Source organism: Rana temporaria, chromosome 1 (assembly GCF_905171775.1).
Source record: "Rana temporaria chromosome 1, aRanTem1.1, whole genome shotgun sequence".
NCBI lineage: Eukaryota > Metazoa > Chordata > Amphibia > Anura > Ranidae > Rana > Rana temporaria.
The window spans coordinates 163,220,774-163,236,754 of NC_053489.1; the positions used below are offsets into that span (position 1 = coordinate 163,220,774).

General features: G+C 45.1%; 1 protein-coding gene across 6 annotated transcripts in view; it reads left to right on the forward strand.

The window, feature by feature from the left end:
* The window catches only part of P2RX6 (purinergic receptor P2X 6), a 76,899-nt gene that overhangs the window by 20,541 nt on the left and 40,377 nt on the right, over positions 1–15,981 (forward strand). For all 6 annotated transcript variants that reach the window (XM_040345411.1, XM_040345385.1, XM_040345376.1 and 3 more), the window contains exons 4-5: positions 1,877–1,952; positions 4,290–4,383. In XM_040345411.1, the coding sequence (XP_040201345.1) occupies positions 1,877–1,952; positions 4,290–4,383 (170 nt within the window). The remainder of the gene's footprint in view (positions 1–1,876; positions 1,953–4,289; positions 4,384–15,981) is intronic.

Consider the following 15,981-nt stretch of genomic DNA (forward strand, 5'->3'; position numbering starts at 1 on the left):
CCCCTCTCTATAAGCCACCCCCTGTCAGCCCACCCTTCTCTGTAAGCCACCCCCTCTGTCAGCAACCCCCTCTCTATCAGCCTCCCTCTCTGTCAGCAACCCCGTCTGTCAGCCCCCTCTCTGCCAGCAACCTCCGTCAGCCCCCTCTCTGTCAGCGACCCCCGTCAGCCCCCTCTCTGTCAGCAACCCCCGTCAGCCCCCACTCTGTCAGCCCCCCTCTCTGTCAGCAACCCCCCTGTCAGCCCCCCTCTCTGTCAGCCCCACCTCTCTGTCAACCCGCCCCTCCCCTCTGTCGCCTACTCCCTCCTGTCAGCCACCCCCCTTCTATCAGCTACCCCCATTCAGCATGCAAACCCCTCCTTTCTTCCCCTGCTCCAGCAGGGCTAATGTCCTGAAGCCAGGTCACACTGCACTGTCTGTGCACTCCAGAGACAGTGAATGGAGGGCCACATCTTTGCAGCGGCTCCTGGAAGGTACGTAATGGTTTTTTTTTGTCTTGCTGTAATGGAGGTCTCTATTGGGGGGGGGGGGACAGGCACTGTCTGATATTTAATCTGTTATTTTCTTCTCTTTTTGCCTGTGGGTTGCTTTGAATTTTTTGGGGCTTTTTTTGTAATTAAAAGGTGCTTGAAAGGGTTGTAGAATGTACAGTGCCACTTTGTGAACAGTTTGTATGGGGTTGGGTTCAGTAGAGCTGATTCAGGTTTTTGGATGGAGGTACAATGCTGCTGACACCATCCACTGCCCTACTGACACCGTCCACTGCCCTACTGACACCGTCCACTGCCCTACTGACACTGTCCTCTGCTCTACTGACACCGTCCACTGCCCTACTGACACTGTCCACTGCCCTACTGACACCGTCCACTGCCCTACTGACACCGTCCACTGCCCTACTGACACTGTCCACTGCCCTACTGACACTGTCCACTGCCCTACTGACACTGTCGACTGCCCTACTGACACCGTCCACTGCCCTACTGACACCGTCCTCTGCTCTACTGACACCGTCGACTGCCCTACTGACACCGTCGACTGCCCTACTGACACCGTCCACTGCCCTACTGACACCATCCACTGCCCTACTGACACCATCCACTGCCCTACTGACACTGTCCACTGCCCTGCTGACACTGTCCACTGCCCTACTGACACTGTCCACTGCCCTACCGACACCGTCCACTGCCCTACTGACGGTTTTTATTTTTTGTGCTATAAACAACAAAAAAAGACAATAAAAAAAAAATTTGCCTACATGGTTAGTTTGCTTTTGTTTAGTTTAGTTTGACAGGTCCTCTATATACTCCTATATACATGTATAGAGCCATGGTAGGTCCTCTTTATACTCCTATATACATGTATAGAGCTATGACAGGTTCTCTTTATACATGTATAGAGCCATGACGTGTCCCCTTTAGCTATCATGATATAAATAATGAATGTGGGGGCCTTTTGGTGGGCGTGATTTATTTGGGGGGGGCAGCATTTCATTCTTGGTCCCAGGCAGCACAATGTCTTGGGCCGGCACTGACGCCGACCTAACTCTACTGAATCTAGCTATACGTTTTTTTTCCCATGACATGAAAAACGGTCGTGTGTACGCGGCATAAGGCAAATGCATCAGTGCATTACCTGTGGGAAACCCAGATGTTCAATGGGGTTGTGGTTGACTGCCTGGATAGATTCCCTGCTGCAGCTAAATCCCTGAATAAAGTTTTAGGAAAGTTGAACAGGCATATCCCTTATACAGGCTTTTGTATATTTGTTGTACTCATGTACAATTTTGTTACTAGCATGAGCAAATGTAGATGATGAGCCTTAACAACTAGGTAAAATACAAACTGGAATGCACACTTGTTAATGTTTTTTCTTACAGAGCCCATTGATTGTAGATGGTAGATGTGGTGAAGACTTGGACTGTACGCCAGGAGAGCATGTGGTAAATGGAAATGGTAATAGTTTAATATAAATAAACCAGGCAACCACAAATATAGCCATGGTCTATGTAAGTCTTCATTCATGGAGTAGTAAGGCAGCCTTCTGCTGGGGAACCCACATCTGGGCTTTCTCCTCAATATAACATATACAGCAGGTATCAGCTATTAATAACACTCCACTTACCTAAAGCAACTGTTGTCATCCTTATGTAGCGCTACCCCCGAAGGGCCGCTGGTTAATTTGGGATCGGCGTATTAAGTTACGAAATTCTTCTGTCTAATGATGATGCTTGTGAGTGTGGATAAAAGAACAAGTGTCCAGCAGGTAGCATGAGTTTTTAATGCTTTATTCCAGGGCCAACAAGGCCAACATCAACATGACACCAGGGGCGGACTGACAACTTATGGGGCCCCCGGGCAATAGAAGATTATGGGGCCCCTCTGGCTTACAGATGGCCACCACGCCAGGAGGCAGTGCAGAGGCAGGGCAGCTAAAATCTTGGGATATTCACATTAAAAGCATGTCAGTTTCAGACATATCAGGGACAGATCTAAAAAAAACACAGATTTTTACATTACATACTGTCCCTGGTTTTACTGAGCCTGGCAACCCTGATGGGGCCCCCTAGTGGCATGGGGCCCTCGGGCAGTGCCCGAGTGACTCAATGGTCAGTCCGCCCCTGCATGACACACAGTATAGGAAAAAGGTTGATGAGTAGGAAGGACTTGTAGCGTCAGGCCTTGGATATCAAAAACATAGAGAGCAAGCCTGCTCTCGGCTCAGATAATTCAAACGTCGCCACCCTCGCCAGGGTGGGTAAGTGCCCCTTGGACAGGCAATTAACTTGGACCTGGCAGCCAAAGGGTCGCTTGCAATAATCAGATCACTGGGAGGAAACAATGCCTCTGCCACAGGCAGTACATTTTCTTGGTATAATTGAAGTGTAAGGATAGCGAATCCTCCCAGTAAGTTTTGTTCTACAGGATCACCCACTGACAGCAAAAGGAAAATACCTGTCACGTAGCGCGGTGATCAGATCCCCGGTGGTTCGTCCAGGCCTCACAGACAACCTCTGCACTTAGGTTCTCCCGAGCCAATCCCCCACCGTTCAGCCTCCAGCTTAGGATCTGGAACCCAGCAAGCCGCTGGGGTCCCTTTCTTCATCAACGGAAGGCTCCGCGAGGTGCACAGCCTCCACCCGACCTGCCATGAGGATGGGGCCCGCGGATGCGCGCACCCTAAAGGTGGATGCCGCACCTGGACCTCGGGCCCCGCAGACTACTCGAAAAAATGTCCGGTGCTCCAGATATACCCCCCGCCAGCATGCCCAAAGAGGGGAACTCCTCTGATTGGCTGCTGGGGAAGGATGGTTCCGTCAGAACCCCTATAGCGCCAACTGTCGCCCAGGGGTGGAAGTGCTCCCCTGGACACACAGACTGACCCAAGAGGCAGTTCTGAACTGGCACCAGCACAAACTAACAATTAGTGAATGGGAGCAAGTGAAATCTCCCATTCCCCACTAACTTTAGCGTAACGCCCCACTAACTAAAAAGGGGGAGGGGGGCGCTAGACTTATTTTCTCCCCTTTTGTAATGCCATTCTAACCAGGCAAGAAGCTTGTTGAAGGACCATTATTGCAAATTTTCCTGATAAATGTATGCGGTTAATACATGTAATTATAATATGCAGTATGTTATTTTTTTCAACTTTTCACAAAGTTTTAAAGAGGCACCAGTGCCCTTCATAGGTTGGCACAGTGAGTTTAGTGTAAAGACTTAAGAAAGATTTTCAAGTTCAGGTTTGCTTTTAGCAATGTGTTCATAAATGCACAAAACATCCTCTTTTTGGATGGAAAATCATTGCACAGATAGGGATTTATTCTTAGTTCTCTATCGCAAAGGAAACAGTTGTGTAGAGATTTTCCAACATAATTTGAAATGAAACTTTGTGCTGTAGAACTAGCATTTTTGCAAGCATATATTTTTACACAATTGGAAATCCACTAATCACCTTACTATCACTAGCAATGTATGCTTCACTTGCTATTATAGGGCCCTGATTGCCCTCTATGATACCCTGTTGCATACCTGAAGACTTTAGAAGCACTTGTGGACCTATGATCAACTTGGATCTCCTTTCAACTCTCATGTTCTACAGTTGGGTGGCTTACGATTTTTTTTTTACTTTTGAGCATTCCATATTTTATCATACAAATTTTGCTTAAATCGTAGAAAAGATAATTAGCATCTGTTACACTAAACATGGCCACTGTACAAGAAATTATGACGCTGAAAAATGTTGGCAGCTGGCTTTCAAGATTCTTTTTAAACCTAGGGAAATCTTGTCTGCAGGTCTGAAAACAGGACGATGTATATCACTGAACAGTACTCATTCCACCTGTGAGATATATTCTTGGTGTCCTGTTGAGAATGAATCATTGATAAGGTAATGTAGTTACATCATGATCCTCTGGTTCTGCACATCACACAGACCATCTGTGATTAAGTGGTCAGCTCACCCAAAAAAAGATATACTGGGGAGGGACGGGTGCATGAATCTGTCTGTGCCCACATTGAGGTTGGATTGTCCATAATGGACTTTCCCTCCCAGGTGCACTCCTTCCCCGACCACTATGCCCATCACACTGAAAGGCTTATGACTGAGTAGTTTTGTTCTAGAGGTGGTCAGAGCCTGATGGGGAACTAAGAGACTAGTTCTCTTTATTTTTGATTGACAGCACATGTAATGGGCGTATTTGTACCTGTTATTCAGTCCAAAAGTGGTTTCCCTATCCTCCCGCTGCCACACACTGTCAATCACAGGCAAGGCAGACCTGATGGATAACCAGATTCAGAGATCTCTATCAGGCTTCACCCACACAATAGCCACAGCAGCTGTGAATTTGAGTTGTCGAGTAGGCAAAGCCTTAATGGGGAACTCTGAGAGACTAGTTCCCCAACGGGTCCACCGAATTCCAAAGCGGCCATTGGACTCAGTAGGTGCTATGGAATCTGCCCACTGCCATTCGCTGTCAATCACAGACAAAGTGGATCTGATGAAGAACTAGTCTCTCAAAGTTTCCCATTAGGCTCCACCCACTCAGTTCAGTGTGGCGGCATCATTGGTTGCTAGAATGCGGGCCGCCTTCGTCTTGGCAACCAATGAAGTAAATATAAAATACATTTACATATACAGTATTAATAATGTAATCAATACACAACACTCCCCTCCCCCTGTAAACTAACTTTGAGTTTGTCTTAATAACCCCCAATTTGCTTATCTAGCAGTAATTCTTTTATAATCTGTCACTTCCAAAATGAGAGATTCGAAAAGAGACGGTAGTAAGAACTACCTGAATCTCGCACAAATGTTGGTAACTGTACTGAAACTTGCGCAAAGGCTTTCATGAGTTAAGTGCAGGTCATATTAAAATGGACATATGGCCAGAAAAAGTGACATTACTGCTTTATTGAATTCCCTTGATCATCTCCAACTTCTATTTATTTTTTCCTTAAATTGCTCACCCCCCCCCCCCTTTTCTTTAAAAAAAAACCTGCAAAGCAATTCTCACTCCCTTCATGTACCCATGCTGCCCTTCGCATCCTTCTCTGTCCTCATCCTCCTTCTCCTCTATAGTTTGCAGGTTCCCTTAGGCCCCTTTTACACTGGGCGGTGGGTGCGTTGGCGGTAAATTGGCGCTATTTTTAGCGGCGCTTTACCGTAAATTTTGCAGCGTTATTCGGCCGCTAACGGGGTGCTTTTAACCCTCGCTAGTGGCTGAGAAAGGGTTAAAACTGGCCACAAAGCACAGCTGCAGCAGCGCTTTGCCCGCGGTATAGCCGCGGTGCCTATTCATTTCAATGGACAGGAGCTGTGGAGGAGCGGTATACACACCGCGCCAAAGATGCTGCTAGCAGGACTTTTTTTTACCATCCTGTTAGCGCACAGCTCCAGTGTGAAAGCCCTCTGGGCTTTTCACACTGTGCAGAGCGGACACAGACACAGCCTGATCGGATTGGAGGTTAGACACAAGCCGGTTTACATCTGCCACTCTTTAGAGGTGATTGGAGGGTCCAATAGGGTCGGACTGACCGTGTAAAAAGGGGCCCAAAGCTGCTTTCACACTGATGCGCTGAGGTTTACCCACACCGTGGGTGCAACGCAGTGTACCTTTGGCTTTTCAACACTTTGCAATAGACTTCTATTATATTCTGCAGGTTTGGTGCACTTTCAGAAAGCTCACCAAACTCGCAGGTAATAACAGAAGTCTATGGCTCAGTGCAGGTAACCCGCAGGTGTGCTACTCTGCATCTGTGGATTAGTTTGAAAGCAGCCCAGTAACCACTGCAGAAAAGATATGCCCTTATATACACTGTGATTTTAGTAATAAACTGACCTTTAACCACTTAAGTACCCCTTCACGCCGATATACGTCGGCAGAATGACACGGCTGCACGCTCACGACCCGGTCCGAAGCTCTGTGACCGCGACCGCGGGACCCGCGGACCCGATCGCCGCCGGTGTCCCATAATTGGTCACCGGAGCTGAAGAACGGGGAGAGGTGTGTGTAAACACACCGTCCACGTTCTTCATTGTGGCAATGTCAGTGATCGTCGGTTCCCTGATATAGGGAAAGACGATCACTGACGTCACTTGTTCAGCCCCGCCCCGTACAGTTAGAAACACATATGAGGTCACACTTAACCCCTACAGTGCCCCCTAGTGGTTAACTCCTAAACTGCAATTGTCATTTTCACAGTAAGCAGTGCATTTTTATAACACTTTTCGCTGTGAAAATGACAATTGTCCTAAAAATGTGTCAAAATTGTCCGATGTGTCCACCATAATGTCTCAGTCACGAAAAAAATCGCTGATCGCCGCCATTAGTAGTAAAAAAAAAATTATTAATAAAAATGCAATAAAACTATCCCCTAATTTGTAAACACTATAAATTTTGCGCAAACCAATCGATAAACGCTTATTGCGATTTTTTTTTGACAAAAATAGGTAGAAGAATACGTATCGGCCTAAACTTAGGAAAAAAATGTTTTTTTATATATTTTTTGGGGATATTTATTATAGCAAAAAGTAAAAAATATTGATTTTTTTTCAAAATGATCACTCTATTTTTGTTTATAGTGCAAAAAATAAAAACCGCAGAGGTGATCAAATACCACCAGAAGAAAGCTCTATTTGTGGGAAAATAAGGACAATTTTGTTTGGGAGCCACGTCGCACGACCGCGCAATTTTCAGTTAGAGCGACGTAGTGCCGAATCGCAAAAAGGGGCAAGGTCCTTAACCTGCATAATGGTCCGGGTCTTAAGTGGTTAATAACAGTATCCTATTCTATCCCAGAGCAGGAGGTCGCGGGCCACGTCAGAGAACTCCGCGGGCCACTGGTTGGGCACTCCTGATCTAAGCCATAGTAGAGTTATTAGAGTATGGTGCTAGGGTGTCCCTAAGATATATAGCGCAAAGAATAACCTCTATACCCCAAAAGGGGGGGTTTAAACTATTATAGGATACCTTGATTATACAAAACACATGTATGATAAAAGATACAAATTTGCGCATTGCTGCAGGGGACAGTGCTAGACTGAAGGTCATGCACACTGGACGTTAAAATAACGTTATTAAAACGTCAGTAGCTTTGCAGTGAGTTTTTCAACGTTTTTGCAATAGCGTTTTTTAGCGTTTATTAGCGTTTTTTAATGTTTTTCCGCATTGGTGGTTTTTAGCTTTTTTTTATCATTTTTGTTTTCAGTGTATCGAAAATGTCCAAAAACGCTGAGCAGCATTTTTGAGAGTTTATCAACGTTTATCAGTGTTAGACAAAGAAAATAAGTGCAGTGCTAAAAATATATGAGTGAAAAGATGAGAAAGACTTCAAGGATGAGTCTTATGACGTGGTGCGAACACCAAAAGTGCCCAAAATAGTCCACAAATGTAGTGAAAAATTGTTGTAGAATGTCTATGGAGAAAATCAAAACATTCCAACCAGAAGTGACTTAGTGCTGAACATATGATAGTAGATCCATTTTTCAAAACGATATCCAAACTCCAAAACGACAGGATGATGGAATCACTAAGTGCTCAGATATAATTCAGTATGGGACCAATCAATGGAAAACTAGACAGATGATATCAATAGGCAATTTCACTGGTAAGTGTTCCAATTGTCTCAGAGTATGCGGAGCAAAAAAGAGAAACGAGGGTGCACATAGCGTAAATCCATATAAAAAGTTAAAACTGTACACTCACATTTCAGAAGAACATGACAAGCGTATAAAATAATCAAGCAGTAGGGTCAATCTGTCGTCCCGACGCGTTTCGTTCTCAGATGACGTTTATGAGAACGAAACGCGTCGGGACGACAGATTGACCCTACTGCTTGATTATTTTATACGCTTGTCATGTTCTTCTGAAATGTGAGTGTACATTTTTAACTTTTTACTTTTAAGTAAAACTTTTTATATGGATCTATGCTATGTGCACCCTCGTTTCTCTTTATTGCTCTGCATACTCTGAGAAAATTGGAACACTTACCAGTGAAATTGTCTATTGATATCATCTGTCTAGTTTTCCATCGATTGGTCCCATACTGAATTATATCTGAGCACTTAGTGATTCCATCATCCTGTCGTTTTGGAGTTTGGATATCGTTACCCTTTAAGCCTGAATGACCTGATAAGTATATACTTACTTGGGTCCAATCCCTCTGGTAAGCCTCCTATCATATCAACTGGTGGTGGATCTACTATCATATCTTCAGCACTAAGTCACTTCTGGTTGGAATGTTTTGATTTTCTCCATAGACATTCTACAACAATTTTTTACTACATTTGTGGACTATTTTGGGCACTTTTGGTGTTCGCACCACTTCATAAGACTCATCCCTGAAGTCTTTCTCATCTTTTCACTCATATATTTTTAGCGCTGCACTTATTTTCTTTGTTTTACTTGTTTGCAAAATTGATCTAATTTTGTGGTGTTGGCTGCCATTAATATTTTGCTAATTGATAGCGCGGTGAATGTGTGTACATTTGTATATATTTTTGTTACTCTAAATTTAGAGCGTTTTTACAGCTGAAAAATGTCTCTCAGAACCCACTAGTTTTGGCGTTTTTTTACTGCTCAAAAATGCCACTGCCCAAAACTGCTGATAACAGCCTATGTGTGCATGGACACAAAGGATAACATGATGGAGGGTTTATTGACTGTAGAAAAAAATGTCTACTGCCAAAAACAGCTGCTGTAAAAACGTCAAAAAACGTCCAGTGTGCATGAGGCCTTAGGATTTTTTTTTTAACTTGGAGCAGCGTTTTACATTTTTTTACCGAGTTCTGAATTAAAATTTCAATGCCCAACTGTAAGTTGCCTTTATGCTTCAATGGTGATTGATACTTACTAAAGTATGCACCTGTTGGATTACTGTGTAAACATTTACAAATAAGATTTCCTTATTCACTGACATAAATGCGTTTATGTACTTATCCTATTTTATTAGTGTGTCTTCATTAGTGCAGAAGTTAAACAAGAATAATAGTTCAATTGTTAAGCAGGATATTGTTTTAAAGCAAGCATTTGTTGAGAAACACTAAACTTTAAAGCGGTATTAAACCCAAAACCAAAAAAACTAATACATTGTAGCTTACCAATCATAAAATGTGGTGGCTGCATTTGTTTTCTTTTTTAGGCTTTTTTCCCCCCCCTCTCTGTTTTCACTTAGTGATCTGACCAGTAACACACCTCTGCTGTAATAGAATGCCTACACTCTGGATGAAGGAGCACATTGGTAATTTTGAACAGCAGCATTGTCAGCCTGGTGGGAGGATAGTGTTAAGCCTCGTACACACGGCCGAGGAACTCGACGTGCCAAACACATCGAGTTCCTCGGCCAGTTCAGCACTGAAGCCGCCGAGGAGCTCGGCGGGACGAGAGCTCCCATAGAACAACGAGGAAATAGAGAACATGTTCTCTATTTCCTCGCCGAGCTCCTCGTCGGCTTCCTCGGCCGAAAGTGTACACACGGCCGGGTTTCTCGGCAGAATTCAGCGAGAAACTCGGTCGGAAGCTGAATTCTGCCGAGGAAACTGGTCGTGTGTACGGGGCCTTAGATGCACTAGCAGATTCAGATAAACTAACAAATTGAAGCTAAACTCCAACTGACGCTTTATAAGAAGCTACAGCAAACCATTTTGTTTTCCCTTTTGTGATACAGGGCTTACATAAATAAATACAATTTGATCATTGCAAGCATCCCTGTCAGCGAAACATGGTTTACCTCATCCCTGTAACTGATTCATTCTACTGGAGAGCTTGTTCTTTTTGAAAAACAGAGTTACTGGCTGGATCACCAGGTGAAAATACAAGAAAGAGAGCCTAAAAAACAAAACAAATGCAGCCATCACATCTAAGAATTGGTAAGCTGCAATATAATAAACTTTTGCTTTGGATTTAATAATGCTTTAAATAACTAAAGCCCAACTTATTTTTTTTAAATGGGAAGGGTAAAACCACTATGAAGATTTAAATGCTGCCTATATGGTCTGACCCTTAACTGGTCAGGAAGTGAGGGTAAATCTCCCAACTGGGAACATCGGTAGCAATACAATCCTCACAGAGATAGTTAACTCTAATCCTCACTTTGGACAGTGGCATTATTTATGAATGGCAAATCCACTTTGCACTACAAGTGCAAAGTGCTGCTCTGCTGATTTTATCATCCAATCATGTGCAAGCTAAAATGCTGTTTTTTATTTTCCTTACATGCTCCCCTTGAATCTACAGCGACTGCAATTCCAAGTGCACTTTCAGTGTAATTTCAAGTGCACTTGTAGTGCAAAGTGGATTTGCCTTTAGTAAATAACCCCCAGAGTGTCTATATTGCTGCCTGTGTCCTTGAAGGATTTCCATCACAACCTGTTTAGTCTTAGGCCCCTTTCACACGGACCGTTCAGGTCCGCCTGTCAGTTTTGACGGCAGACCTGAACGGCCGATCCATGCATCCCTATGGAGCGTCGGATGTCAGCGGAGACATGTCCGCTGACATCCGACCGGATCCGATCCGCTAAAAACAGACGTATGGGGACACGTCCCTATCCGTCCATGGCGGATCGGATCGGGTAAGATCTGATGAAAACGGACATGCTGTCCGTTTTCATCAGATCGCTCCATAGGAGGACAGCGGTGCCCGACAAGCCCCTCCCCGCTCAGTGAGCAGAGAGGAGCTTATCATCCGTCGGCTCAGCGGAGATCTGCGGACTGTTCTCCCGCTGAGCTGGCGGGAGCAGTGTGAAAGGAGCCTTAGGGAGAAAAACTCTCCCACAAGTGGATAGAGACAGCATTAAAAGGTTATCAGCTGTTCAAACTATTCCCCTTTGTTTCCAAAATGAATAAATAAAGTCCGGAGTCAGGCTTTTAGTTTTCCCAACTTTTATAACTGTAGAGAAGCTATGTAAAACATCCCTTAAAGCGGAGGTTCACCGAAAAGTGAACCTCCGCTTATCGGAACCCTCCCCCCCTCCGGTGTCACATTTGACACCTTTCAGGGGGAGGGGGTGCAGATACCTGTATAAAACAGGTATTTGCACCACTTCCTGGTATAGACTCCCGCAGGAGACCGGCCCCTCCGCGTCAGCCCCCCCCCCCCGGTGTGTTCTGGGAAACACTCGGCTCCCAGAACACAATCTAGCTAATTTGCACACTCAACGCGGAAATCGACGGAAGCGCCACCTAGCGGCCAGCGTAAATATACACCTTAGATCTGACGGCGTACTAAGACGTACGCCAGTCAGATCTAGCCCAGCTTCAGGCGTATCTTGTTTTGTGGATACAAAACAAAGATACGCCGGAGCAACCTAGAAGTTACGCAGCGTATCAATAGATACGCCGTCGTAACTTCTTCGTGGATCTGGCCCAAGGTATCATTTTGGTCTTTGCTCGCAGGTAACCTAGTATTAGCTGATCACTTGGGCCTCTATAAGTAAATATCTGTTAAATAAAATCATGATATCTATCTGGTGGCTAAATATAAAATGTAACAGCAAAATACAACCCACAACCTCTATGCACAAATAAATTATTTAATTTCAAGAAAGTCAGATGATGCAATTTATAATGTCATTGGCAAGGGAAAAAAGCTAAGTAAACAGACTGAGATCCCAAACAAAAACAACTCTTTGTTCAAAACATCAAATCCAAAATCCCCCTTAGGTTAAGGTGACCAGATTTTTAAAATGAAATCCGGAGACATAAGACATAAGTCTTATGCCGCATACACACCATCACTTTATGTGATGAAAAAAAACGACACTTTCTGTGAAGTAAAAAATGACGTTTTTGAAACTTCAATTTTCAAAGACGAAGTTGCCTACACACCATCGTTTTTCTCACAATGATCTTGCAAAGTGAGGTTACGTTCCACCACGTTTTACCATTGAAGTAGCTTCTGGGCATGCGTGGATGAAAAAACGTCTTAGAAAATGACGTTTTTTGCTACACACGGTCAATTTCTGTGAAGTAAAAAGTGCACTTTTGAAAAACGACACATAAAATTGAAGCATGCTTACATTTTTTTTGGTCGTTTTTTACAAGACATAAAACGACGTTTTCCCCCACACACAGTCAATTAAAGTGACGTTTTTAAAAACGTCATTTTTTTTCATCACATAAAGTGATGGTGTGTACGCGGCATTACTCTTCGGGCCCCAGCTACTACTGGATGGGAAGCGGAGGAAGATTACTCCGCCAGAGAAGGCAAGGAGATAGGCAGGTGGCTGGTTAGGATTTGAGCCAAGGCAGAAGAACATGCGAGCGAAGAGGAATGGGCATGCGCCCGAAACTGAAGAAATATTCTCTCCACTCCGACCAGCACATGATCATCAGAAAGGGGCACAGATAATGGGAAAAACACAACCCCCCTATGCTAGTAGGCACGGCGGAGCGGGGGTGTGTAATTCTATTTTTTTAAATTTAATTCTGCACTGATTGTCTTTGAAATTGCCCCTGCCCCCTATTAAATCCAATCTGGGGACAAAACCAGGGACAGACTTGGTCCGGGGACAGTGTCCTCAATCAGGGGACTGTCCCCTGAAACTGGTGATGTCTGGTCACCCTACCTTAGGTTTATGTACAAGTTCAATAACGTCACCCGTAATTTGTTACAACAGAATGCCTTACATCAAGAGACTCAGAGGGCAGTGGGATGTACAAGGAGAATGCCTCTTTCAAACGGGGGGAGCCATCAAAGCGGATCCCCTGCCCAGTGGGGGATCTGTCCGCTGATCCCCGCTAAGCAGGCGGGTGACAGGCCCATGTTCGCTCCGCTATGCAGAGCGGACATGGACACAGCCTACTCTCCTCTATGGGGAGGACTGCATATACTGCATGTCCGTTTCCATCCAATTGGAATCCGATCTGATCTGCCGGACAGATGAATGAATGAATGAAAAACTTATATAGCGCGGCACATGCGAACCGAATCGCCTCTGGGCGCTGGTTGTTTGTGTCTCATGCCATCAGAAAAGCAGGGTTTTGATCTGCCTTCTGAAAGACAGGTGGTTTTGCTCCAACCGAATGCTGGTTGGTAAAGCATTCCAAAGCCTGGGGCCCTGGAAAGCAAACCTTCTTTCTCCTTTGGACTTGTATTTGGTTTTTGGAACCTTGACCAGATTTTGCTCGGTGGATCGCAGAATGCGGTTGCAATTGTGCGGTTTGATCTTGTCGCATAGATATCTTGGAGCCTTCCCATGGATGCACTTATGTGTCAGGCAGAGTGCTTTGAATGCAATTCTGTCTTTCACTGGCAACCAGTGAAGGGATCTCAGTGAAGGTGAGATTGATTCCCAAGATTTTTTCCCAGTCACCAGTCTAGCGGCCGTATTCTGTACGACTTGTAGACGAGCGATTTGGTACTTGGGGAGCCCGAGGTAAAGGGCATTTGCATAGTCCAGTCTGGAATTCACGATTGTTCCCACCACGACTGCTACGTCTTCTTTGGGGATAAATGGAATAAGTCTGCGTAGTAGGCGCATCAAATGGTGCGCCCCGCTGACTACTGACCCTATTTGTGCGTCCATTGTCATGAAGGTGTCAAACGTGACTCCTAGACTTTTGACTTTGGAGCTAGGGGAGATGATTTGTCCCAGAATGGGCGATGGTGTCCAGTTTGTTGCCAGTTGACTCTTCCGACTGGCATCAAACATAAAGAGTTCTGTTTTCGCGCTATTGAGTTTAAGATAACTCTTAGTCATCCAGTTTTCTATTGAAGAGAGACATTTCTCTAATCTGAGATGATGATCCTTTTTGTGGCAGATGCGAAAATACAGCTGCATGTCGTCTGCATAAGAGTGATAGAGTAGTTCTTGGCTACTGATAATATCAAAGAGAGGACGAAGATAGATATTAAACAGCACCGGTGATAGGGGGGATCCTTGGGGGACCCCACATGGCACCGTGCATTTTTCTGACGTGAAAGATCCCAGTTTCACTGTTTGTGATCGGTTTCCGAGAAAGGAGGAGAACCATGGTAAAGCATCTTCTGTGACTCCGGCGACTTCTGCTAGTCGTCTCAGTAGCAATTTATGGTCTACTGTGTCGAAGGCTGCGCTTAGGTCCAGCAGAACCAGGAGACACGATTCTCCTTCGTCTGCGGCCTCGAGCGCATCGTCCCATATTTTCAGTAAGGCCGTTTCTGTCCCGTGTCCGGGACGGAACCCGGATTGAAATGGATCCAGTAGGTTGTGGGTATCCAGATCCTGTTGCAGCTGTTTTACCACCACTTTCTCCATTATCTTGGACAGAGCATTTAGACCTGTTATGGGACGGCGGTGAGTTGGGTCCATAGGATCCAAATTAGTTTTTTTCAAGATCGGCAGGATTGTGCCCTCTTTCAGCAGGGAAGGCACTATGCCTTCTTTAAATGACTGATTAATAAGCTGTGTGATTGGAGGCGCCAGGATGTCGGCACATTCCTTCAGTAGCTTGGTGGGAATGATGTCATTGGGTGCTGTGCTGTTGTGCAACGCACCAATGATATTTTTGGTGGTATCGATGGAGACGGGTTCCAGAGTGAACTTAGTTGATTGTAGAGGCTTTCTGTCGGTGTTTTGTAGTTGATTGAAGAGGGGGCTGAGTGGAGTATTGTTTTGCCGAATACTTACCCAAATTTTTTCAATTTTGTTGATGAAGAAATCCGATAGTTCATTGCAGAACTCTTGGGTGTCTGAAGTGGGGACTTCAAGACATCCCGGATTCATGGTCTGGGTGACCATCCTGAAGAGTTCGCGTGGGCGATTCATTGCGCTGTTAATCACCATGGAAAAGTGAAGTTTTTTGGCTTTGAAAATTTCTTTGTGATATCGTGTTGATAGATGGCGAACCTTTTCCCATTCATCTGCTTTTAGCAGATTTTATTGGATCAGATGCCGGCAGGTGTCGACGTACTCATGTCCGCTGAGATTTGCCACCCCATAGAGAACAATAGGTGGTCCAATTGGGTCTGCCTGAAAAACAGACAGGCGGACCCGATCTGTCCACTGGTGTACAAGGGGCTGAGCGCCTTCATGCTGGTCAGCCAAGAACAGTGATGGTGAACCTTGGCACCCCGGGTGTTTTGGAACTACATTTCCCATGTTGCTGAACTACACAGCAGAGTGCATGAGCATCATGGGAAATGTAGTTCCAAAACATCTGGGGTGCTAAGGTTCACCATCACTGGCCTAGAATAACTGTAACAAATAGTTATAATAAATTAGGCTTTGCAAACAATTGTGTTTGTGCTGGTAGAGCAGGGATGAGGAGGACTGCAAGTAGGTATTGCACTAGGGTGGGGTTCTCTTGGGGGGCGTGGCCAGCACGGCATGTGAACAGACGCAGGTTCACAGAGCTCCGCACTGATCCTGCTATTATCCGGTTTCCGGCACCTATTACACCCGGATTTTTTCGCCCAGGAGGGCAGGGGAACGTTCTCCCATCACCCTGCGCTGATCGGTTCACTCCTGGAGGGCATGATGACCCGGGGACAGAGACAAGAAGGCCCG